General features: G+C 40.1%; 1 protein-coding gene across 4 annotated transcripts in view; it reads left to right on the top strand.

Moving 5' to 3' along the window:
* Nucleotides 1-26,910, top strand: part of SERGEF (secretion regulating guanine nucleotide exchange factor) — a 129,045-nt gene that overhangs the window by 8,087 nt on the left and 94,048 nt on the right. For all 4 annotated transcript variants that reach the window (XR_008209826.1, XM_052696958.1, XM_052696957.1 and 1 more), the window contains one exon: nucleotides 25,099-25,259. Coding sequence is in view for 3 of the 4 variants with exons in the window: in XM_052696958.1 (XP_052552918.1) it covers nucleotides 25,099-25,259 (161 nt within the window). In the remaining variant the exon portion in view is untranslated. The remainder of the gene's footprint in view (nucleotides 1-25,098; nucleotides 25,260-26,910) is intronic.

The raw sequence follows: 26,910 nt of genomic DNA, 5'->3' as shown, positions 1-26,910 counted from the left end.
GAACACAGGAATGAGGGAGAAGATAATCCTGAACAAGTGTCTGCCTGAAAGGCATGGAGGGGGTCATAAGTAACCAGGGAATGGTTCATACCTGAGTCTTAGCTGAGGATCTGAAGATCCACCAGAGCACAGTTGTGCTAATCTTGTTATACTTCAATACTGGGCGTACCTTCTAGTGCTGCCCTTGCTCTTTTGTAGTAGGGTGCTTAAAAATGAATAAAATAATGTGTTCAGAAGAGAAACAAACTGAGCTGGTTTAGAGTGCCTTGCTTCTATGGTCAAATGTGGAAAGTGTTTAGAAAAGATAAGTAAAAGGAGACCTTGTTAGTTTGAAAAGTGTTATCCTAAGATGAAATGACTTTGCTGAGCATGTTTGGCTGTACCTTCCTGGGAAAAGAAAATGTGAAAGATTGCTGCGTGCAGAAGACTTATAGGGACGGATTCTTTCCTAGAAGTAGATAAGGAATGCTGTGTACTAATGACATCCATGTAAAATGATGATTGATCTGATGAAGGTCATTAAAATGCATTTGCATTGCTGCTCTATTGTGAAATACAAAGTTGGAAGAGAAAGGTAAAGCATCTGAAACTGTTTTGCTGTTATCATATGTGAATAGTATGTGCATATGTGCAGTATCTGTACTGAGGTATGAGAGTTAAGATGCTCAAAAGGATTATTATTTTATAAAACAAAAAGAGCAGCCAGAGTTAGATTTGCAGGGGTTACATATATTTGTTTTAGCTTGTGCAGACTGCCAGGTAAGGAAATGAAGAACAGATGGAAACATTTTTCTTAGAGCTGTGTCGGAGATTTAAGAGGATCTGGTCTGTCAGGATACAACCAGTTCATTAAAAACCTACAGAGGGGACACAGATCTGTTGTTATTACTGGATTCTGTAGTTATGGATACTGGTTCAAGGAGTGCTTAGTCTCCTTGGTCACTGTGTGCTCAAACGTCACAGTGTGCTGAAGTGTGGTATTAAATTGGCGCTGTAAATAATGACATGGTCACACAGTGATGTCCTTGCTCTGGGAGAGAACTGCCTGTTTTAATTACAGTGTATTGTGAACTCTTGGTGGTAGGACTTGAAGAGATGTGATGCATGACTGGAAAAACAAATTGGTTAATCATTCTGTTTCATGGTGTTTGTTGCTTGACATCAAAGTACGTGAGAGAGGTGCCATGTGAAAGGCATTGCTCTTCCTGTCCTCTCAGCTATTTGAAAGCTTTGAATGCTGATTTTTTTTTTTTATTTTTTCAGAGGATGCATACTGAAAATTTCTTAGCTGGAATCAATGCAATGTACTGCTTGGAAGCATTTCAGGCAGATAGGAATTTCTCTCAAAATGCATGATTCTTGATAATTCATGTCACTCTCACAGGAATAGAAATGGTGGAAGAAGTGACATTAGTCAGGACAGCCTATTCTTTAAGCAGAAGGTCTTGTCAACATGGTTTGCCTGGCTTCATTATTCCTTATAATAATGTATATCCATGAAATAAAACTTCCCTGAGATTTTAGAAACTGCAGTGTTTCACTTATTTATCCATGGCCATTACAGAACTGAAGGGAATATTCTGGTAGGTGGTTATAAGATGGGGAGGGTGGAATTCTGCTGACTGACTAGCAGAGGTACTTTTTTCTTTTTTTTTTTTTTTTTTTTGGGTAAATGTTTGAAAGGGATTTAAATAGGCTGGCTTGACGTCTGCATCAGAGCTGGCCAAGTGGTGTAGTGCTGTAAGTTATTGCTGTATTTCGAATTTTAAATCTCTTTGGAAGTCAGCGGACCTGAGTCTTAAATTATTTGGAATAAGGTTTTGAATGGCCTTTGGCAGCATCCAGACACAAATCAGAACCTTATGGGACTTCCAAAGGTTGCTCATCTGCCAGATGTAGTGTAAGCTAAGCACTTAACTTGCTGAAAAATCACTAATTGCTTGCGGATAAACTTGCAGTTCTCTGAGTAACTGGAAATGCAGCCCAATCGAATGCTTCTCCCTGCGTGTCATTTTCCCTCCGTTATTTTTACTGCATCCTAGCAAAAGAGGAAATGGTGCTCCAGTTTGCTGCTGCTGAAGTTGCATAAAGCAGTGCTCTCCAAACGACTTTGATCACAAATCCCTATCAGTAAGAAAAAAAAAAAACCAACACAAAACAGCAGAACTTTCTGCTCGTGCACCCCCACTCTAAGTGTACTTACTATTTGAGAGTATGCATTACTTTTACTACTGTAGCATACTATGCAAATAATATACATAGAGGTAGAAATTAAAGGATGAATAAGAGGATGAAATGCTATTGAAAACACTATGTAAAATACTGCTTTCGATGTTGAAACATTCGAAACATTCATTTGTAAATTCACAAGTGTTGCCATTTCAAAATGGCTCTTGGATCTTTATGTGCCGGGTGAGCAGCGTTTGCCTGCACAGCCATGGAGCACTGAAATGGTTCAGTGTGATGGTAGAAGCAACCCTCTGGAGGAGCAGTGGCAGTTGTAGTGGGTGCTGTGGATTAATACTTCTAGAGCAAGTCTGAGCAAGTTACCAACTTATCAGACAAGAAAGAACATTTCCTAAACGTTTTCTTCTTTAAGTTCTCCCTATTATGTAGACCACCCTCTTTTAAAAAGACTTGCTTTGTTTTTTCTTTCAAACTATTGCCAAAATTTTTCATTGTGACTTAAAACAAAACACACAAAAAGCTTTTAAAAAAAAAAAAAAAAACGTATCTATTTCTTCCCTGCTATGTCCTTATAAATGAGTTCAGCTGCTCCTGAAATCACTCAAATGCATGCATCTCTTTTAATATGCTGTCTTATATCTCATTCAGCAGCTGTGTTGAATATTATGTTTCCAGTCCATCCATCCTTCCTTCCTTCCAATGTCCTTAGAGTCTGGTAAACTCTTTCTTCTGTTATGTCTATCATAAAGTAGGTCAGTTTCAAGAAGTTAATTCCTGAGATAGGAATTGCTTGACTCAAGGAATTTAAGGAGCATTTTCATAGCGTGCTGTGTTGTTCATCATCAATAGGATGGGATCATCATCAATAGAATAGAATCCTTAACTGATCCTATTCAGATCCAGTTCTTTTTAATCACGGAGGTCTCTTTTGGACTTTTTCTGTTGCAAACTTACTTTAAAGTAACTCAGAATCCTTCCAAGTAGCTCCTACCCTTTACTGATTCCCAAGGACGTACACTAGACGTACTAGACCTTCGTAGAACCACTTCAAAATAAGTTGCTGTTGTAATTGCTGTGTGAAATGGTCCTGGTCAGTGATGGTTGGTCCAAAAAGATTAAGAAACTGTGCTTGTTTTTTGATCAGGTATCTGATGATAAGACACTAGCAAGCACATTAGTTTATTCCTTTTTTGCTGCATGAATGCTTGTATCAAGTGATTTTCAAGGTGTGAGTTTCCATTATGGCAGCGCTGTTAATGCTGCTTAGGTGAGGGATGGACCAGATGGAGTCCAAAGTCAGAAGAATGCGAGTGCAAGTATTTCTCTTTACAGGTGACTGCTCTGTAATATGGTTTGTTTCTTTCCCAAAGCACTGCTCTATGGCACAAAGATACCAGTGCCATGTATTTGATACTGTTTTGAAGAACAGTCAGCTCTTTGCTTATCTTCTTAACAATGTCTACTTTAATTTGCGGTCCTTCTCCGATTGATAGACGCTTTGAATGTAGCAGCTGAAAGAGAGGCTATCACAAAAGTTATTTATAAGAGAGTTAAGTTGTAGCTTGTAATGCTGAAGGTTCCAAAGTAGGGAATTTGGAAAAATATAGAACTGATGTGAGTTGAAGGCAAACCTAAAAACAGCAAGAAAAGACTTTTAAAGACTGAAAGGTGAATCATCAACTCGTTTCAAAACAAGCGATTTCCTTTTTAACTCTGAGATCTTGTTAATAGGCCTTCTTAAGCTGCCCTGTTCTGTTATCTAAGTGTTTGCAATGTGTTCTCTAGGTTATTTTTCATGTGACAGCACATGGAATGGTGGTCTGCTTGAGTTCACGTAAAGAATTCCAAACTCTTTCTCCCAGAAGGAGTTGCCTTAAGAATGCAGTTAGAATGATCTATCTGCTTCCTACCTGAAACTGCCAGTGGCTAAAAAGTCTTGGCAGAGCATACTTCAGACCCCTTCACGTAGCCTGAATAATGTCTGGAATCCTTATTCTAAATGCACATCTGAGTTTGTGCTCCTGCAAACCTCCCTTGACCTGATGTCATTTAGTCTGCATGAAAGCCCTGGGGTGGTCTCGCAGGCTAGTGACCTACATGGTAAAACAAGCCTATCTTCTGTTTTTCTGAAGCAAATGAGAATGCATCCAAAGGCTGAGAACAGGCTGATGGAATATTTCTAATCGGAGGCTAGAAGAAGGGGCTTCGTGCTCTGTTTGCACTTGGGCTTTCTGCAGTCAGTAAGCGGCTCTCCAGCCTTGCTGTGAGCGGTGCAGCGGATGGAGCTGCAGCCGGGTGAGGTGTGCGGGCGCTGCTCTGTGGTGCCGAGCAGTGCGGTGTCAGCCCGCTAGAGGGCCTCTCCAGATTTCTTTTGAATCAAGGCTCTGCAGCCTTCCTGCTGCTGGAAAGCATACATCTTTGCCTTGAAATTTTCAGCAGCTCCCTGAGAGCAAATCCTGACTTTTGTATTTTATTTTTTGCACCTTATCTGCTATACCAATAAGGCATCTGTTTTGTGAGGACTCTTTTGTCCTGTTAGCTGCTATACAGTGTTCTGCCAAAAGGAACTGCAGTTGGGAAATGACATTTTTGAACAGTGAATAGTTTAGAGATCTTGTTGCAGTCGTCTGAGTTTGAGCTCTGATATTCTAGAGACTGTGTTTGTTTAAAACTAAGTCAAAATGCTGATATTGCTATTATCCCTATGAAAAACGATAATGACAAAACCTCTTTCTTATTTTCCTTCTGCTTTTTAAGATCTTTTAGAGGCTGTACCTAAGAGGTGGTCTGGGTCTTTGTCTTAGTGGTTAGTGATAATACAGCAGTGCTGCTTCTAAGGATCATTTGGAGTGATTGCCTTTGCTAAAGCAACACCACACACAGCAAGGTTGGGTATTTACTTTCACGACTGAAGAAATGGAATGCCAGACTGTGTATTTACAGGCTGGTCATCAAATATATGTTCTGAATTTAGCTTGTTTAGATGGAAGAGCAAAATTAGTGCTGTTTCCAGCTATGTCAGTTTGGCCAGTAGGATGTCATGGGGTGTAATCTGGTGGGGTAAGCTGTTGATTTTCTGAGCCATATAAGGATATTGTGTATTAATTTTTATGCACACTTGCACTTTCATATACTAATTTGCCTTGTGTATATATATTCATGTGTAAGTATTAGTTGAGGACTGGTCTACAAGGCTGAGAATTGGTGAATTTTCAGTTTTGAGAATAAAAGTATCTGTTTGTGACCCCAAGAGGACTTGAATGTTAATGTTAGCTATCTTTTGATCTCTGGAATAATGTGACGGGTTAGATTCCTTCTTTTTGTAGATAAAGCACATAAGGAAAGGAGGAAAGGGATAAGGAATGCTCTGCAATCTTTGAGTCTCCCTATGATGCTTTGTTGAGGGACGTGAGTAGTGGGCACGGTGGTGATGGGTTGACTGTTGGACTAGAAAATCTAAGTAGTCTTTTCCAACCTTAATGATTCTACAGCTCTGATGCTTGATGGTTTTTGTTTTTTTTTCTTTCCACTTGCTTCAAATGATGGGAGAGTTTGTGATTATTTGCTGCCTGTGAGAAAGCAGGAAGGATTTTGTGTCCATCTTCAAAGTGACTTCCTTGTGGGTAGATCTCATGTTCTGACTGATAATGAAATTTCTGGTTACATTAAGTGTAAAAAACAAAACAAAACAAAACAACAAAAAAAACTCCAAAAAACAAACAAACAAACAAACAAAAAAAACAAAAAAACCCCCCACAAATATCTATCTATCTGCCTATCTATCTGTATCTTTGGATGCATATGTTTTTGGCTGGCAAGTTTTCAAACTTGAGGGCAAACCCTGAAGGTCCTGTATTTGATTATATAGGCTGCAGCATGAAGAGAGGGGTAAAAGAAACACAGAAGCTTGGGAACCAAAATTCAGAGATAAAAACTTTGCAGTAAATACGGGTTCTGTGGGTAACTTACAGTTGGCAGCAACAGGTTTGGAGGTTCAAGGTGCGTATGGGAATTGCCTTATTTCTTGCACTGTTTTCAAAGCTGCCTCCTTGCTCCATCGCCAGTTTTTCACTGCTGTTTCAACTTAGGTAATTATTATTTTTAGGAGAAGCTTATATAAGCTGCTGAAGCAAAGGTTAATGGGAAGCATGCAACCTGTAACTCAGGAAGCCAGTTCTGGGCTGGAAGCCAGCTGAGAACCAGATCTTGGGGGTGAGGGCTGGGGTTAAATTGGTGTCAGGGCTGCACCTTCTGTGGGTGCTCTGAGAATTGAAATGTCTGGGAGTGCAAATACATAGAAATGAACACTTACTCAGCATTGTGTGGGGACGTAAGATCTACATGTGTAAAGAGGTGTGCTGACAAACTGAATTGACGAGATATTTGTTATACTTCAACTTTTTGTGTGTGGAGTTCACCTTCTGAATTGGATTCATTTTATCTTTTTCAGTAGACACGTGTAACTAAACTCTGCAAAATGTGGGCGTAAATTATTATACTCTGAATATCTGTGGCAATTTACCATTTGTTTTCTGTGGCCACATCTATAGAGTTTTTTTTTAAAGTAATTTACGTTTTAACAGACAGTTCCATTCTGATTGCAAGTCATCCCATTAATGCAAAAGCTTTGAGAAAGATGCAGTAAAGCTAATGAATTGAATCAAAATCCTGCCATTTTGAAAACTGTGAAGGTGAATGTCCAGATGTGCCACTATATGGTCTTCAGCCATGTCTTTTGGTAATCCTGAATTGAGCTCCCAAAAGATTGCTTTTTGTTGTTGCAATTTTGATCATCTTTTGCCTTGCTTCCAGGAATAACCTGGTTTTCATGAGTTGAGGACTTTTATTGGCATCAATATTTAGAGGTGATTGGGAAAACTGAATGAAAACAGGAAGCATCGATGACTTACGGGAACTGATGTTTTCCATTCCTGAAATCACTGTTCTTGCTACTTGCTTGGCTATGGGCCAGTCTGCATCTCTGCAGCCCCAGTGCTGTGAATTCTGGGAGGGTTTGAATGTACAGGTTCAGCCAGTGTTTCCTGCAGAAGGAGAAAAAACAACAAAACGACAACAAAAACCCAGAAGACCTGAGCTGGTGACATGAAGAGCCACATTCATCAGACATTGAAGGAGTTTATCACATTGTTATCTATTTTTGGGGTTTTGATGGGAATTCATTCATCGGGCTGCATAGAAATGAATTTTGTAGACTGTTTATATGTGGAAGATTTCTGCATGTGAGATGCAAAAGCCAAATGGTACAACTTGTCTTTGGGGAAGGGTGGCAGGGGGTTGCATCTTGTGAGGGCCGCTGTAGAGCTTTGTTCCTGTAACTGCCAATTTGCTGGAGAGTCTTGGGGAAGCTCTGCTGGCAACAAATAGATCACAGTAAACCTTGGATCTCCACTATTTGCACTCGTGAGGCACAGCAGGTCTTGTTTCCAACAGCTACGTCTCAGCAGCACAACAGGAGCTTTCTATTACATCCCACTCTCTGTCTCTGCCCCTCTTGTTTAGTTCTGTCTGACAACACAAGTGTGCGTCTTGCATGTATTTTTTTTCCTGTTCTTTAACAGGAACTAAGTAAACAGGACCTTTAAGTTGTATCTTGCTTATGCAGCCAATCAGTTTTTCTTGCTTTATAATATCAAGCTGTTGCTACCAAGTTAATGAGTTTCTAGCAGATTGAACATTAAAACATTCTGGATTTTATTTTCAGAACTGTATGGATTTGAGTTCAAGTTTCCTACAAATAGGTAGAAAGGATTGGCATTTTCTTTGACTTCATGCCATGAACTGGCATCATTCCTTGGCTTTATTTTTAAACTTATAGCTAGGGTGAGTCTACGTGTATTTGTGTATTGCTGCACCTATTTGTGCTGCTTCCTGACTTCTACATGAGTTTGGTAAAACATTTGAAGAAATTCTTTTTATGAATCAAGGAGCAGGCCTGGTTCAATGTGAACTGAAAGTTGTCTCTGAAATCATATCCTATCAAGTGTTCAGTTTTTCATATATTCTGTTTTCTCCATAGATATTTAGTAACAATCTTTTGAGTGATTTGTGATATCTCTTTGGTAATTATCCCTCTTTTGCTCCTCTTTGTTCTTAGTAATTTTCAATTGGTACAGTAAGTAGTTATGCATACCATACACTCATAGTATGGCTTGGATTGTAGGGGACCTTAAGGATCACTGGGTTCCAACTCCCTGCATGAGGGGGTTGCCAGTCACCAGCTCAGGCTGCCCAGAGCCCCATCCAGCCTGGCCTTGAGCACCTCCAGGGGTGGAACATCTGTAGCTTCACTGGGCAGCCTGTGCCAGTGCCTCGCTGCCTCTGAGTAAAGAATTTCTTCCTAACAGCTAATCCAAACTCCCCTCTTTTAGTTTAAAACCATTATTCCTTGTTCTATCACTAGCAGACTGTGTAAAATGTTGATCTCCCTCTTGTTTTTTAATTTCCTTTTAAGGAGTGGAAGGCTGAAATGAGATCTCCCTAGGTCCCCTTTTCTTCTCTGAGCTGAACCAGCCCACCTCCCTAAGCTAAAGGAGAGGTGCTCCAGCACTGTGATCGTTTTTGTGTCCCTCCTCTGGACCCAGCAGATTTCTTGTGCTGTGGGCCCCTGACCTGGACGCAGTACTCCAGAAGGGACCTCACAGGGGGTGAAGTAGAGCCCGTCATCTCCCTCTCCCTGCTTTCCAACCCTCTTTCCCTTGTAAATTATCTTACGAGTATATCGGCAAATGGAGATTTAGGTGCCTTGTGGAGAGTAGGATTTAAATGGATTTTTGTTAAATGTACTTCACAATAAATGACAAAGGGTGGTTTTTTTTTGTTTTTTTTTTTTAATTTAAACAAGAATTGTAAAACTGGAAGAAATAACTGTGATCATGTTTGCTCACTTATGTGTATGGCAGCCTATAGAATTCCTTTCCCACAGTAGAAGGGAAAGGTACAACGTGGAGCTTTTCTGGCCAGGTTATCTTGGCCATGACTTCCTCATGCTTGCTTACGCCTGTCCAGGTGCATTTTGCTAAATACTGTGTGACTGGATGAGCTTAGAGGGCGATTCAGTTCCTGTTGAGCAGAACACTTCAGGGCTTTTTTTAACAGAGATTTTCTGTGGGTAGAAGGGCTCCGTTATATTCAGTTTCTCTCCTCTTTTTTTTTTTCCCTTGCCATATCATCTTTTTTGCTGTTGGAAATGACGATTGTTGTGCACCTGGCAATGTGAATGTCTGCCCTGGCTTGGAAGAACTTTGATCTTAAAAAGCTTTCAGAAAAATGAACCTGTAAAGTGTAGATGTGGTATAGATTTTGTTTAGCTCATTAGAGTGTAAGATAAATTTTTTTCCCCCCTTTTTGTTCATTTCCTTTGCTTTCTGTGATTGGGTTGCTGCAGTTTATGGCTAGCCATATATTTTGCAAACATAATAAACAAGGTCAGTAACATTAGCAAGCATGTGGAAGGTTATGAGTAAGAAGGTTCTAATGGGATCTTGCTGACAGCACAGACTCTGTATGAAGCAGAGACCCTCCTTATCCCTCGCTCTTTGAAAACAAACTCAGTTGTTCACAATGGCAATGATCTGTGTGACAGTGGCTTTGGATATTCCCTACCATTTCAATTTGAAAATAAGACACAATCTCTTCCTGGTTGTGATATCTGAGCCGTATCTGGGCATCATGTCTGCTGAAAGATTTTACCAGTAGCAGTGGCTTCCTTTTGTCTCAAAAATAAAACCTTGATGAGCTAATTGCCTACAAGGAACTGTAAATGTGGTCTTCCTTGTGTTGTCTATATCCTGAGTCAATGTCAAGAAGAGTTGTGGTTTTGGAGGGCTCAGAAGAGCAGATTATTGGTTCCAAGCAATTTCTTGGGATTTCTTTCTCTTATTCTTTTTCCCTTAATGCAAATTAAACTGTTGAAATTGCGGTGATAACTGTCTTGGAAACACCTCCCATCTTACAGCTATTGTCTAATCAGGGTACAAAGGTGACATTAAGTTCTACTCAGAAGAGGAAGAATTTGGCTGTAAACGTCTCTGTCTTTCTGGTTCTTCTATGTGTTTGTGGCTGAAGTTATTGCCACTGCCTGAGCCACTTGTGATTTTGTTATACTGTCCTATTTTTTGTGTGTTAAACCACACATGTATCATAGACATTGCTTCAATCACATTATACTGATGTCTGCCAATTCACCTATATGAAGCTGAGAAGAAGTGAAGGCAAGAGAACTTGCTGCCCTATTGATTTCCATCAAACTGCTCCCAAGTTACTTCTCCACTATATTTTTAGAGAAAGATCCAAATGTGGAGTAAGTAACTTATAAGACCGCTGTTTGTCGTTCTGGTAGGTGGAACAAGAGGCAGTAACAACCTGAGTCTCTGCCTGCCAGCCTCACAGCTTTTACAGAATCACAGAATGGCCGGGGTTGGAAGGGACCTCAAGGATCATGAATCTCCAACTCCCCTGCCACATGCAGGGCCACCAACCTCCCCATTCAATACCAGACCAGGCTGCCCAGGGCTCCATCCAACCTGGCCTCGAACACCTCCAGGTACGGGTCATCCACGACCTCTCTGGGCAGCCTATGCCAACACAATTCAGATGTTTGAATTCAGCTTCCAGATTTCATGTGTTGTGGCTTCCACCATGACACCTCTTCGTTAGGCTCTGTCACTCAGGAGCACAGATAGAAAGGCTGATTTGGAGGATTCCTCCCTACATTCCCTTTCATCTGAGAGACATAGGACACTCCTGTCAGACTGGTACTGTGGTCTGTAGAATGGAGATTATGTTGATTGTCATTGGATTCTGAGTCTTTCTCTTCTCATTGCTACTGAAGCCTAATCTGTGATTGGGAAAATCTGGAATCAAAGTGACCTTCATAGGGGTATTTATGTCTGCAGTCCAGGGAAGCAAAGTGAGGAATAAGCTGGGGTAGGTTAGTTTGGTTGGATTGTGTCTTGGTGTTAAAACCACTTAGGTGGAGACTTGTTACTTTATAGGTGGTCCAGTTCTGGCTTATCCTGTCAGGCCTTGTGCAAACTGCTTCGGGAAGTGTATGGGAGTGGAAGCTGTGTAGCTTTTAAAATCTGGCTTTACCTTGGTGCCTAGGTGTTTAGTTCAGTTTAAGCTTGACTGATGCTTATTGTTTCACTTTCATTTTAACTCGTTCATACTTAAGTTGCTATAAACTGGAGTTGAAGCTTTGCACAGAGGTGAAAAGAAAGACCATAGACCACAGAAACCTCAATTGTTGTATGGAAAAATTTGGTAGGTGAATTATGTAATGCAGACAAATCAGTGTTGTCAGCCCTCATCACATTTAACTAGAAATACAATGTGCCTTATTTGACCTGGCTGCTGATCTTTCTGGGCAAAAGAATGGCAGTTTTATTTTGAGCATTTAATGTTATCACATCACATGACATAGTTGCATATAGCAGAGCAATGACAGAATTGTCTGAAGTTTCAGCAACTCAAAGCCCTTAGTAGAGCAAAGCACTGATGTGAAGCAAACAATTGGTAAGAATGTGCACTGAAGAAATTATGTGAAGTAGGAGTGCTTTGCACCCACCATTCATGAAACAATAATGTGAAAGCTGAAACCAGTCATTACATAACAGCAAAACTAATCTGCATGACATATGTTTTCCAGACAGGATATATATTTATATTCTGCCTTGTTGGTCTCTGAGCTGTGCGTGCAAGAGAGATGGCTGTTATATTTCAAGTTGTGCATTTGTAATGTTTTTGTTGATAAGTTCCACTGTTGGAAGGAACTGCCTACGTGTACACAATCTGTACATACACGTGCATTGATCTAGAGTTTTCATTTAACCTTAGTAGCATCTTAAGACTTACTAAATACTTGTTTTCCTAACCTTTTGAATGACACTTTTTTTATGGTGTAATTAATTATGCAGGGTTAACACTCACTAATGAATCTTATTATTTGAGCATAGGTAATGCGCTTTTTAAAAGCTTAGTGAGAATTGAGTGTTCCTGAAAAGCAGTGTCTTCTGGGACTTCTTTTTCCTAAGAAACAGAACAAAAACAAAGCAAGGATGGAGGAAAAAAAACACACACACAAAAAAAACAAAAACAAAAAACACCAAACAAAAATCCTAACCATCTGGCTTCTTTTGTTCATGATTACCTTCAAGTACTTCTCAAATAGTGGATTTGAGGTAAGCTCTGATCGAGTCCAGGAGATATATTAGCAGCTATGAATTTTGAGTACTGCATTTGTGGTCATGTAGGATGTTTTCTTTCCCCTTCTTTGCTACTTAGCAGATGCAGATCTGATAGGCAGGTATAGCTGCTCCTTCCATTTGGTAGCCAGACTGGTAGCTTTTCTTGTTTGAATTACTCCAGCTGTGAGGAGCCATGAAATAATCTAACATAAGCCCAACATGAAAAAATTAAGTCAGGCTTTTTTTGGAGGGAGTAACCATGCTTGTATGAATGCTGGGAATGACTTTGTGCTGCTGCAGCATGAAGTTGTGCTGATGTATGTATGAACAAATAGATGTTTTCTAGTACTTGGGTGTTTGTTTTTTGTGCATTTGCATGCATGCAGCTGGATTTGAGTGCCCTGAAAATATCCTGACTGATGTTTATGTTCTAGCACTCATGTCTTGTACATATACAAGTCTGATTAGCAACTGATAGCCATCAATATTTCTTATATCTCTTAAGCAAAGTCAGTTTTCTTTCTACTATTTTCCATGCTGCTCTGTGCCTTGATTTCCTTAAATTAAAAGGTGGAGTTCTTTTTTTAATACAACCCATGAAAAAAAGTCACGTTGCTTTTCTTATAAATACTGCTGAAATCCAAGCCTTATGATTAACTCGTGCTATATGATAGGGATGTGTACTGGTTTTGCTGACCTGGAGTTATGTTGATCTCCAGAGCAGTTTTCATTTGGCAGTATATTTCAGGCACTCGTTTTTTATAATTATATGCATGTAAGCACAAATAGGATACTGCAGGATTAATGTGCTACTCTGAGAAGTTTGCAGCCAGAAGATGAGGAGAGCCAAACCAACAACCTGAGGTCATCCCTGGTTCAAGAACAGGCTGGACACTGAATGTGCCTGCTCAGAGGCATGATCCAGGGCCAGCCCCCAGCTGCTGTGCAGCAGCTCTGGTTGGTGAGCGAGGCTCAGTCTCAGTGGCATGAAGAATAAACAGATCTCTTACCCCAAGGAAAAATTTGAAGGGGACTTTGCAGACTATGACAGTTGCACACTTGTGTTTTTGAAAAGTTCTTTTGTGTAATAACAGGAAAAAGAGATGTCCAGTTTGTGTCATGGCAGTTGAAACTCAGATGGGATTTCATCTGTTTTTTGTGGTTCATATTTGAACATCAGTGCGAAGATTCTGTATGTGTATTCTGTGCAGATCCCAAAGAGCTGAGATTGAGGATTTTGGGATGCTCTGATAGATTGAAGAGCCTGTTTGGGTCAAGTCTACATTTTTATTTTTTTTTTTCAAGTCCAGGCTTTCTCTCTTGTTGTAAGCTCTTGTATGGAAATTTCCATGCATGTTTATTTCAGCATTTCTGCCATTGACCATCTCTCCTTGCAGTAGCTAGGCAGAGACTTGAAAAGCTGTAGGAAGTTGTTCTCACGCATGACCTTACTTAAATCTTAGCAGCTGAGGAGGTATTTGGAACTGAAGCTTGTTAAAATTGCGTGCCATGGACAACTCCGTGGGGAAACAATTGCATCAGTACAGAACAATGATACAGAAAATCCCCAAACAAAAATGCTTTCAAAAGAGAGGAATAGGAAGTAGCACCAATGGCACTATACTGATTTTCTGTAAGACAGTGGCTGGTTTGACCTGCTATGTGGGAAAGCATTTTGATTTCCTCCATGCAAAGCTTTTATCATCACTGCTTTGATAAGCCAGTATCACTCAGGCTTCAGTTTCTCCAAATAGATTACTTCATAATTATATGGCAGGTTTTTGAAACTTTCATTCTGTTCTATTTTTCTATTGTAAGATAATCTTGATGTAACAGCAGTTTTATTTGTATCCCTTGTGATCCTCTTGGTCTTGACCACAAGCAGCCTGATGTAGGCTATACTGTTGTTTAATAAATTGGTTGTTTTCACTTATTGATGAAAGGGTGCTTTCTACTACAAGAAACTATACACTGTCATTAGTGGTGCTGACAAAGAGGTGGAAGCTTGCTTTACAGTGACTTGAAGTTTTTGTTCTCAAAATTGAGCACATAAATCCAAGTTATGAAATACAGGATTCACGTGTATGATTTCAAATTTGCAGTCCAAGTGCCTTTATAAAATCAGCTGCTAATAATTTCTTCATCTTCTGAGAGAATAAAGTCTCTATCTGGAGGAAGGAAAAAACATTTTACTGCCAGCTGCTTTTTTGGGGACTTGTCTGTCTAATGCTATAGGGGGCACAGTATGTACTGAGAGTAAATGATAACAGAGAAAAGTTTACTTTGTTCTGGGGGCTGGAGAAATACCTGGATGATACTAAGAAGGTGCTAGCATCTGATTCATGCAGATTAGAAGCCATGGAAAGGGGATATTATGTACACAATGTCACTTTATTATAAGAAAAATGGTACAAAACCTGCTAAAGACAGGTCGATTGAGGGTCAGTGCCTTTTATCAGCTTTGCTAAATTCTTCTTCTAATGAGCATAGGCAATCTTATTTTTCTTTATTAAAAAAAAAATCCAACAAAACATTACATTTACAAAAATTCAGGAAAAATATACACAGAAACACATTTAGGAGTATGTTTTCCTACTTACTTCTTGCATCCCAAAATATTAAGCAAACTGAAAATCATTTTGTTCTCATGTTTCTGCCGTCATAATTTGACCTTTTTAACAGCTGTTGGTTGTTATGTAGGAGTTTGCCTGTGCATAAATGTTTTCTTTCAGACTTGTGCCTGCTGCTGATGCAACTGATTGAAGCTGAAGCAGTTGGTTTGAAAGAAAATGGACAAAAAAAACTGCCAGAAGAGAAGGGCAAGCTTGTGGGGAGGACATAAAGGTGGCAGCATGGATTACCAGTCATTCATCTGTTTTGAAGAATCATCTTGACAAGTCACGCAGTACAAAGGAGGATGTTAAATGCTGTTGTGCTTGTCTCTTCTTGCTTGCTCACTTAGTTGAAGATTAAAAACTCAACCAAAAGAGCCCGAACCACTGTGGGCATGCACACAAGCAGAAGCTGATAGTTGAGATCTGTAACAAACTGTGTCCAACTTAAGAATCTAGGATAGTTATTTAAAAACTTTGCAATCCACCAGAGCTGGAGCAGTGTTCATCCAAATCAGGTCACCCCATGCCCTTGGGATTCAAGTCCCTGCAGTGAGCTAATCCTGTGTAGGCACAAATTTGACATGTAAAATGGCTTTCAGAGTGTCTGATTTTTATTTATATTTTTATTTATTTATTTGAACTTTTTACTTCAAAGCAATGAGCCTTCCCCACCTGGCCAGCTGCTTTAGGGCAGGAGAGAGCTCAGGGTATCATTAAAAGCTGTCCAATCTCATTGCGTTCTGCGAAGCGTGAATGTGACGGTACTGCTTCTTTCAATCAACATCCTTTTTCATGTCAAAGAAAAGAAGGCCACGAAGAGCCGAGAGCTTTTTGTTGCTTTTATTTTCATTGTTGTTCCTTTTGTGTTCCTGAGGAGATGTGTTATGTTATTTCTCCCCTCTTGCTTTCAAACATGCAGCTCTCTTGTTAACGGGCAGCACAGCTTGTGAGTTCTTACATCTTTATGTACATGGTAATCCTGAAACACAGATATGCTGGCACTGCAAACAATCACTGATTATGTAGGTATCCAAATTAAACCTCACTAGTATTGTTCCCCCTTTGCAGCAAGTGGCAGATTCCTATACGAGGGGCTTGCATTGCATTCGTTGTATTTATGGGTAGAAACATCTCTAATGCTAAACTTCCAGATCTAAACTTCTTCCTCTTCTGCTCCGCGTCCTATGGCTCGAGGATGTTGGATGCATCTCCTGGACAGTCTCTTAATATATGAATTGTGTAGAGTTACAGGTCTGAGTTGCAACAAGAATGAGCGAGTTAAAGGATATTGCTAGCTGGATTGTGAGTTCTGGTAGGTGATGGAGCTTTTTAGGGGCATAAATGGTATTTATAAATACTTGCACCATTATGCAGACGTTTACACCTTTTTCCCCCCTCTCTCCTTGCAGTCTCCTTGACGCTAAGCACCTTGACCACATGTAACTTAGGGTAGAACCTGTTTTTTTTGTTTTTTCCTGTGCTCTTAAACTCTTTTGTGGGTGAAGAAAAAATGGGGATAGTATTCTGGAGGGAATACATCACCTCATTGCTCATTATTCGTCTCTTGACTTCAAAGGACACAAATTCTGCTTCCCATCCATTTTTAGACTGCTTTGTTCCTCCTGTCAGTGACAATGCTGCAGTTACAGCTGCTCACTGCATGAGGTGAGCAGCCCACTCTGTCTTAGTGGTTGCTGTTCTAATGGTTCAGACTCTGAACTAGCAGGGTGATCTTCTGGGAGGCTCTGAAGGTGCTATTGTTGGCTTTGTGATACTTTTCTATTTTGTTTTTGTTTTGTACTTAATTTCTTAAGAATGATACACAATTAGGGTTGAATTCCATTGCACATCAAACTCAGCTGCTTCTGGGAACGGTTAAGAAGTTTAAAACCCCTTAGGAGAGTGCAGGATTGATCATTTAAAACTGTTTTCATAATGCTACCTATTTCTTTGTAGATATTGTGACTTTTCTAACGCTACAGAATCATGCATGTCTGAGGGTTGTTATGTACTCAAATCAGTGTGCAAAACTTGTGAATATTTGCTCTTGGGAGTGCGTGTTGTGAGCAATGTGAAGAAAGCCTGCTGTTCCTGCAGACTGTCATTCCAGGCTTTTTTTGTGATGTTTCTGTGTCTGTCTCTCCACAGCATGCCCTTGAGTTTTTTGACAAGGTAAATATTAGCACTTAGAATTTAATTGCCTTCGCTTTGTTGATCTCTTTTAGACAGATGTCTGTTCTTTCCTAGATGGACTCAGATGGTAATGGGATATTGAAAGGAATAGGCCTATGTGGGTTCTCCAAACAAAGCAGATTTGTAAATGTTTGCAATATTGGGGCTTTAGGTAACGCTTGTTATAAAATGATGTGGAAACGATGGCTGTACTGCATTTTGTAACGTCTGAATAACATTTTCTGTAGCACTGTACCATGTTAACTCTAGTGAATAGGACGTGGACCATACCTATAAAGTGATGAACATCTGAGCAGTCTGCTTACAGAGAATAAGCAGGAAACAAGACTCAAGAAAATCACTGTGAATGAATGAAAGCATCTGCACTGTGTTTTTCAAAGTGCTGTTCAGAAATAATTGAACGTCTTTAGAAAGAAATACCTATTCACTTTTCTGTGACACGTTAGGGGAAGAGATGCTGGACTGCAGCAGCAAGGAGATTCCAGGTTAGGGAGGCCTGTATGCAAGAAAGCATATAACAGTGCAGAAGTGCATGGAGATATAAATATAGAACGTCAGTAAAGGAGTATGACTCATACTGCTGTAGTAGCACAGTGCTGAATTTATTTGCAGAAGTACAGAACAAAAACCCTATGGTATACTATGATGCATTTGCAGCTAGTTTTCCATAGCTGGTTAATGTTTTATGCATCTTGCTTTTTTAGAGACGTTGCTAAATTGTGCTTTGATTTTCTTTTTTTTCTTTTTTTTTTTTTTTTCTTCTTTTTGCTTTGGCTTTGTGTTTAGATGAAGAGTTAAGTCCTTTATTGAACCTTGAATGCAGCAGATCTGTTTGCTGGGTAGAGATGAGTTAGATTTGTTTTTAATCATGTAACTAAATTTAGCCAGCAATCTGCATTTTAAGGCATTGCTATTAAAAGTCTAAAAGTAAGATATGCATCGTAGTTTGAATTTAAAATGAGCCAGAGGCACAGCTGGTGAGGCAGTCATGACTCTAATCATGAGTGGAGAGAAATGAGAAGGGAATTTTCTCATCTTGCAGATGAATGCAAAGTGGGAAAAGTGCTCCAACACCTCCCCTGCCCCCTACCCTGCTTTCTTAGCTTTGGTTCATCATCTCATGGACCTGGTCTGGTAATAGATGGCCTCCCCTTCTTTTTTGAACCAGGATCGTATATCTGCTTAGTATCAACTACATGTACATAATTTTAAGATCTACTAAATTTCCTGTTGTAATTTTTCTTCCAGCTTAGTCAGAGCTTCATGCAATATTTCATGTTTCCAATTTCTCTAAAAGCAAAACAGCCTTTATTCCAGCTAAAGCCCAACCCCAGGGGCAAGACTTAGCGGGTGTCTGGAATGTCTTGGAATATTCCATACTTGAAAGATATTTTTTTTCCAATTTTTCAAAGCAGTGAGGCATGCAATTAAGTATGTAAGTAATCACGTTAACTAAATGTTGCCCATCTTGATACACTGGATGCTTAGTATTTTGATATTTCCAGGAGGTTCTGAGGGCAACTGGATGTTATTTTCTTATGCTGTTTAGATCTGTGTCATGTATTATAGTTCTTCCTTGTTTGTAGAATTTTCTTTCATAAATACATAATTGTCTTCTTGGCTGATTTTTCTCCTGTTTCCTTTTAATTTTTATTAGTGTTTTGGGCAATAGAGGTGGATCACAAAGAGAAGCCATTTGTTTGCTATGAGCCACTGGTTCTAGTGGCGTGAAACCCATTAGATGTCTTTTTTTGTTTGTTTTGCTTTCACACGAGGTTCAATTGGTCATCAGACTTGGGGATATCTTATGCAGCTGAGAGTGGCAGCAGTTTTTGACCCACTTAAAGCACACAAAAGTTTGACAAAGTATCCATAGCTGCTGCAGGAACACTGGTGATGCTTTTACGGTTCTCTTCCATTGGCATTTGTTTGCTGGCCTCTCGTTGCAGTTTTAATCCTACTTATAGGTTGCTTGCAAGCCTGGAAGCCCTCTTGAGCTGCTGCATGTTGAAGTCTGTGGACTCTTCTGAACTAGAAGCATATTACAGCCTGTGACTGCAGAAGGCTGAAAATGCCAATTGTCCTATCTGGAGGTTTCTATTGCTGACAACTCTTGGAGTGTGCTTCCTATTCTGTTGAATTTTTCTGACAGAAGAGGCATGACCTCAGCATCACATGCAGATTTGTGCTTTCGTGATGTTTTTAATAGCTGCTTTAAATCAAAATAGAAAAAAAAAAAGAACACCCAGCAATGAAATAGGTTATTATGTAAAGATGCGGAAGGCTCTATGAAGGTCATGTAGAAAGGTTTGTTCAGGGGTTTGGGCAGCTCTGTTGTACTGGACTCCTGTGTAAGAGCATAAAGGGGCCATGGAAACCTTTGTCAGTTCTGCTAATCCTGCACTGTCTCAGAACCTTGCACAGTACAGTGTTGTAGGTGCAGTAGTGTTGCCAGATTTCCAGCTGCTGAAAGGTAAATGATTGTCCTGAAATGATAGAGGGTAAATGATTGTCCTGAAGAATGGCAGAGGTGTGTAGCTGTGGGACAAGGGTTGACTTGCTCTCTGTGCTCCTTATAAATGCCAGTTTTAAATAGATGTTACTGTGAATTTTCATGAGAAAGCAGACATTGGGAATTTAATATAGAAGATCCTATTTCAGATCTGAATGAGATTACGCATTCAGCATGGATATCCAGGCTTCATTTGCAAAGTAATTGTTAATATAACCGTGACTTAAGATAGCCTAGATGAACTCTTTCATCTTGTATTTATGAAAGCATAGTTCCAAGCTTGTCTGCGTACTGAAGAGAGGCTTCAAGGAGATAATACTACTGCAATCATGGTATCATCTTAAAAGAGGAAAAATTGATAGAAAGATTAATCAATGTGTGAAAAGGTGTAAATTTTAATGTCCCTGTCCGCCTGTTGCTTAACAGTGAAGCCAAGCTGTTTCTAAAACCAAAAGGCTTTTTCCAAATAGATATTTTTTCACCAAGTATTTATATGGCTGAGGAGGCTGACTAAGAAAGTGCCAGATGACATAATCTGCAGTCTCGGCAGCACCATAGAGCACAGTAAGAGACAGTCAGGCAGGAAGCAACTGGAGGTGCTTTATGCAAGGTTGCTGGATTTGCAAAATTCTGAGGATTGTAAACTTGTAATCTTGAGGCTGTTTTTAACTGTGTATGCTTTGTGGTAGCGTAAGGATAGAAGGCTGAACTGAGGAAAACACAGGAGCCTTTCTGATGCTGGATTTCCAGTGAATACTATCACACTTTCATGGTGAGGCCAATAGAATGAAATTCAAGACCAAGTGCCGGGTCCTGCACTTAATCACAACTACCCCATACGATGCTGCAGGCTTGGGGCAGAATGGCTGGAAAGCTACATGGAAGAAAAGCACTTGGGGGTGTTTGTCAACTCTTGGCTGAACATGAGCCAGCAGTGTGCCCGGGTGGCCAAGAAGGCCAGTGGCATTGTGGCTTGTATCAAATGGTGTTGCCAGCAGGAGCAGGGAGGTGGTCATCCCTCTGTACTCAGTCCTGGTGAGGCTGCAACTGGAGTACTGTGTTCTGTTTTGGACTCCTCACTATAAGAAAGACTTCAAGGCCTAGGAGCATTTCCAGAGATGGGCAATGAAGCTGGTGAAGGGAGGCTATGGCAAGGTGGTGTATGGCCTCTTTTCCCAGGTAATAGTGATAGGGCTAGAGGAAAGGCCTCAAGTTGCACCAGTGGAGATTCAGATTGAATGTTAGGAAGAATGTATTCTCAAAAAGAGTGGTCAGCTTTGAAACAGGCTGCCCAGGGGATTGTTGTAGTCACTGTCCTTGAAGGTGTTAAAGGGTAGATGTCATACTTAGGAGCATGACCTAGCAGGCAGTGTTGGTGGTAGGTAGACGGTTGGACTGGATGATCCTAAGAGGTCTTCTCCAACCTTAATGATTCTATGATTTTTTTGTGAAAAAAGAGAGAGTTGTGATAGTGTCTTCTGAGGTGACGCTGATCTTCACTGTTGAGGATTTAAAGAACCTTTTGGAATCGAGGCCCATGTGCTCAGAACATGGTAAGATCAAGGTCTTAGGAAGCATCATTAGTATCTTCCAAGAACTGCCGATGTAGTATGCGTCTTTCTTTCACACAAGCTGAAGAAATTCCTCCTGCCTTTTATTCTTTTACTGTATGGAGTCTGGGACAAAATACCTTTTTCTGGTGCCTCAGCCACTTCCATGGTTGATGTACTCTGTCCAGTTGACTCATCACTGTGTATGTTTTCTCGACTTCTAATTAAAATCTGTTCTATTCTAATATTAGACCAACGTTCCTTGTTATATCACCCTTCATTCTTAAGTAATTCATCCTGCAGCCTCCTTACTCTGTATGACTAATGTCTTTCTCAAATATTCTTAGAACATTTTAAAATACCATCTATATTATAAGCAGCACAGTAGCAATACCTCTCATTACAGTTGCTTAACACTTTCTGTCATAACTCAATGCTTTCTTTCGCTTAGGATTTTGAGAAGACTTTAACCTTCTTGGCTGGAATTTTCCATGCATTGGTGTTTGCCTCAGCCTGAAATTTCCACTTGTGACTGAAATTTTTTTGTTGGTCTGTTAGCTAAAAATGTAATTGGCGTTTTGTAGAGGAGGCACTTCTAAATCAGCTTCTATTAGGTTCTCTCACGGAAAGGATATTTTGGGGTTCGTGAGAACTAAAGGAGGATTTGGCTTTTTGGGCCAACTTTTAATCTCTTCTTAAAACAAACAAAAAAATCACCTGGTTTAAAATTTAAGGTTGATATTCTCTGTGTTTGCCTACCAGTAACCACCTGAAACTTGTTTCCCTTAGTTGCAAAATGGAAAAAAGTGAAATTAGTTATTTCTGCTTGTGAACAGTGAGACTGCTAAAGGCTGTTTGATGTTGAATGTGTAAGTATTTCTATGCTGCTTTTCCAGTTAAAGAAAACAGAACCTGGGCATTGGAGGTGTTCTGCTGTAGCTAAGCCCTACTACTGTCTGTTTTCAATCCTTCTGATATACTCATGTTCTTTATTTCCACCAAATTTGCTGGAATAATTTGCAATAATAATAACGAACACACTTCTAAGCCATTGTAAGGTTGTGGAGGAGTAAAATCATGAGCATCGTACCGTTTCTAGGCCTGTTATTTATATTTCAACTTATTTGAAAGTTTAATGTAGTGCCTCAAAAATTGATCAAATAGTAGAATTGCAGTAAACCTGAAGGGCACCAATAAGTAAATAATAGTAGAAGGAAAAAAAAAAAAACAAAACCAAACATACAGCAGGTGGAGATGGTGGGTAAAGGAGCTTTTTCTAGTCTTCATTGCTGATAAAAACAAAATAAACAGCTGATGGCAGCTGTAGTTAGACAGATCTATCGACTGGTCACCTACAGGGCAGGAAAATCTCTCAATGAGTAACTGGTCAGATGTATCGTGGAATTTTAGTTTGCCTTCATCTGAATCCATGAACACTAGCAGTAGGCATGAATTTAGACAAGGCAGTGCTCTGATGTGAGCATGCCCAGGATCCTTACTGTTACCTGAGTGGTTGGGGCTTCTCTGAGTGTCTGGGTCCAGAAGAAACACACAATTTGCTTTTGGGAAAAAAGTCCGACTGGAGAGGACTCTTTCCTGTGTCTGAGGTAGTGCTACCATTGGTCTGGGAGAATCTGGATGTGTCATCACATATCCTGCTCACCTTTCTGGAGGCCTTGTGGGTTGCTGACGTCTGTCTCTCTTGCACTTGATGTGTTTGGCTTCTGAGGGTTGAAATGCTTTAAGTTGAATTACAGGTCAATGCAGCAGTGTCTGGGTAGGGCTTGAGAGCCTGTGGCATGTTAATGATCTGACTAGATGCTACAAAAATTCTTTCTGGGTTTATCCTCCATAAAAATCAGCTTGAGTTCCTGGAGTTGATACAAAGTAGAGCAGCCTGCCTGCACATTTCTAATCTGCTCACAAACTTCTTCATAGGTGCAGTAATCTGGTGTGATGTAAAAGCCTGAGACTCAATCTACGTTTAGGTTTGCTGCAGAACATATTGACACAGGAGCTTTCCTGCAACATTTTTGCAGCTGCAGACGTTTTTAGCAGAGATCCATACCAACTATAAAATAAATATAGTACCCACAAAATAAGCATATACATTTTTTAAGCTACAAACTATTTCCTCCAAGTTTTAAAGCATGCTGGTGTTCTATCAATGAAACCTTCTAGTGCTTTAACCTAACAAAACAAAGCGTGCGTATTAAAAGACCTTTTTTAGGTTGAAAGCAATGTGTGATTGGTTTCAGCTACTCCCTAAGTGCTAGAGAGCCTCCAAAGGCAAAAAATCTTTGTGCCCTTGAAAGAAAAGGACAACTAATTTTATCCCTTAATTATTTCAGGGAAGGCGTTATCAGTGAACTGAGAGAATGAATCTGAAAAACTGTTTGAAAGATCTGAGTGAAAGATACCACTACCAGCAGATTTGCAAGGAAGATGGATATACTTCATGTACATTTCTACAGAGTCAGAGATTTCCAGTTTGAAATGCGTTACCAGCTTAAATCCCCCAAACCAGCAGTGCCTAGCTTTGTTCCCTCTGAGATGGTATAACAGCACCCAAAAAAACCAGAGCTGTTCAGGTTTCCTGAGGTTTGTGTTACGGCATATTAAGGAAACCCTTGGCTCTGTGGGGTATGTCTTCAGTGAAGGGCAAGGGTAGAAGTGAGTGTTAGAGCTGCTTTGCTTGACTTCTCACAGATTTCACACCAGGGGGTTGGAACTAGATGATCTTTGAGGACCCTTCCAACCCAAGCCACTCTGTGATTCTATGATTTGAGGAAAATTAAAATTGTTCAGCTTGTGACTTGGGGAATCCAGTTCTCAGAAGTTTGAGGCTTGGCTGAAGTACACGTGGAATTCAGGGTCAGTGCAGGCTTCCTTCTGGGCTGTGATGGGATTGCTGCTTCTAGTAAAAACCCACTTAAGAGCATATTGTTTATATTGTGTATATATAACTTTTTAAATTGGAGGCCGTGGAAGGAGAGCTTTCACCAACTTCCTTGCAAATGCAATTATGTCATTAAGGAAAAAAAAAAAGCTTGCACCTAGCATGTTCTTTCAAAATAGGAATGGAAGGTAAGAAGCATTACTTTATGAATGCTGTTTATTTTGTAGGATGGACTTTGGGGTGTCAGTCCTGCAGCAGTGAAACCCTTTGTAATGTGGGGAGAAGGATGATCTAAATGCTGCTGATTTCATTTAAAACTGCCTTGGTAAAAATGTGATTCCTGTGAGAACAAACTGTTGTATTTGCAGTGCTTAATGATGACTGTGGTGGAGTTCCTCACTAATCAGCTGCTGCCCTGAGGGCTATAACTTTGCTAGCAGGAGTTATGACAGAAGGTATCCTGACTTCTATCAGGAAAACAAACCATATGTTAAATGCTGGACATAGGATGGATATTTCTATGGCAAATACTGAGAATAGAAAACAATCTTTTGTGCTTCAAAAACAGGTGTTTTGTGTGTGCTTCTGTGAAGCTAAAAACCAGCATTCTTTATACAAATAAATTATGTGTATTGCATGCAGTATATACAAGTTAAGCAGCTTCACTGAAGTGGTTTCATTTACAGCCCAGGCCACCACACAGCTGGCATTCTGCTGGAAAGTTAATGAAGTTGGAGAAACTGTGTGGAAGAGCAACTCAATTCATCTTTAGTTTTAATAAAATTTTTCTTGTGCTCCCAGAAGCAAATAAGTTTCCACTAGGTTTTTGAAGCTTTAGATAAGATGCATTAGAAAGTGGTATTCTAGCTTTGAATTGGTATCCAGATGTTCCAGGAACCTAGTGAATAAGTAATCTCGAAATGTGCTTTGTTTTTAGAAACTGGGAAGGTATTCACCTGGGGCAGAGCAGACTATGGACAGCTTGGAAGACATGCAGTGGTTCCTGATGGGCAGGAGACGTGCACAGCATCTGAACAATCTGTGAAGCTGTTTTGTAACATTCCTATTTCCTTGTCTTGCCTAAATGGAGCATCTCAGGTAATGAAGAAATTACCATTTTTCCAGGTTTTTCTTGGGTGCATTAAGATAATCAGAACAATTTCCTAATAGAAACCTTTCAATTGCTGCAGCGCAAGCCCTTGTTGATCTTCCTGTAAGCTCAGAACTTAATGATTCAATTACTTCAAATTTCATAAAAGGCTTTTGCATTAAGAAGCTGATTTTCTCTTGTTTGAACCAGATGCCAAGTTCTTTCACATATAAATGCATACTGGAGATAGCTGCAGCTTTGAAGTCTCACAGCTGGGGTGGGACCTTGCCCAGGTGTGGCGCTACTTCTTGCTGAAGCCCTCTGTAACAATTTAGCCAATGGCTGTTCTCTAGCTGATAAATTATATTGCAGCTTCTGTCTCAGGTTGACTAAGCAAGAATGAAGATTTCTCTACTTCATAACATCCTTGAGCTGTGTTGGAGGGTTTCTTTTTTTTGTATGACTGAGAAAATCACAGACACAAAGATGGTGGGAAAGTGGATGTTGCATAGGAACTCAAAAGTTGTTTGCAACCCATACTGCCTGCAAACCGTATTCTTGGCTTGTTAGTGTCTGAGAAGCAGCATGTGGCAATTGGCCTGCTGGATGGCAATGTGCAGGTCCCTGTGGCAGTCAGAATGCAAGGAATAAGTACAGGTTGAGGTCTTCAGCTGCAGTGCATGCACTGCTGCTCTGCCTTCAGGTTATGTTTTGCAGCAAGACTTCAGCTAGCAGAGTCAGCCTCAGCCCTTTCTTGTCATCAGCGTTCTGCAGATGTGGGCACTCGGATGAGAAGTGGAACCTTAGAGCATAGGATATGCGTTGACAAATAATTTGTGTGGTTGGTGTTGACTCCACTGAGTCTCAAGCAGCAGTCTAACTTATTTTGAGAATGACATCCTTGCTTTTATTGTTGGATAGCTATAGGAACACCACCATTAAACCTGTTTTGTGCTGCTTTTCATTTGAGCTTTGGGCAATGCCTGAAGTAGTTCTCGTGTCCCTTGTACAATACAAAGCCATGGCAGCTGTAGTTTTTGCCAGGGGAACTTAAGCTTGGCAGGACGAGTGATCCATGAAGGTGAAGGAAGGAGACGCAATCAGAAACATTCTTTGAAAAGAAAGAGTAAAAACAACATCTCATCTTCATTCTGCTGCCCTCAGCGCTGTTCCTCTTATACACCTGTGAGAGACTTGATTTGAGTGATTAGCAATGGCAGTGTTCTGGAGCAGGCATCATTCTTTGCAGAGCTAACAGCATGAAGATGATTTAAGAAGAGTGTGATCAAGAGCTAGCATCATTTGTACGCTGAGAGGATCTGCATTGATGGGAAAAGGAACAAACAGATAAGAGCCTAAATCACTTCACTTCAAGGTTACAAAATAATGCCAGAGTTAGAATTTATACCTAAAACTGTGTTAAGTTGCAGTGTTTATACTATGTAGTGTGTGAGCTGGTGTTTTGGTTTTTTTTTGCACGCAAACTATCCTTTTTTCCATTTGTCTTCATATAGAGATGAGGTTTGATTTGAGTTAAAATGGACACAGAGAGGATGAGTTCTTTTCCATGCTTACTGTGAATTATCAACTCCATCATGCACTTCATTAAAGAGGACCAATTTAATAGCTGACACTTACAACTAATGATTTTTAACGATT

This window comes from Tympanuchus pallidicinctus, unplaced genomic scaffold (genome assembly GCF_026119805.1).
Source record: "Tympanuchus pallidicinctus isolate F22 unplaced genomic scaffold, pur_lepc_1.0 scaffold3, whole genome shotgun sequence".
NCBI classification, from domain to species: domain Eukaryota; kingdom Metazoa; phylum Chordata; class Aves; order Galliformes; family Phasianidae; genus Tympanuchus; species Tympanuchus pallidicinctus.
The sequence above is the reverse complement of the archived record's forward strand: the minus strand, read 5'-3'. Positions and strand labels throughout refer to the sequence as shown.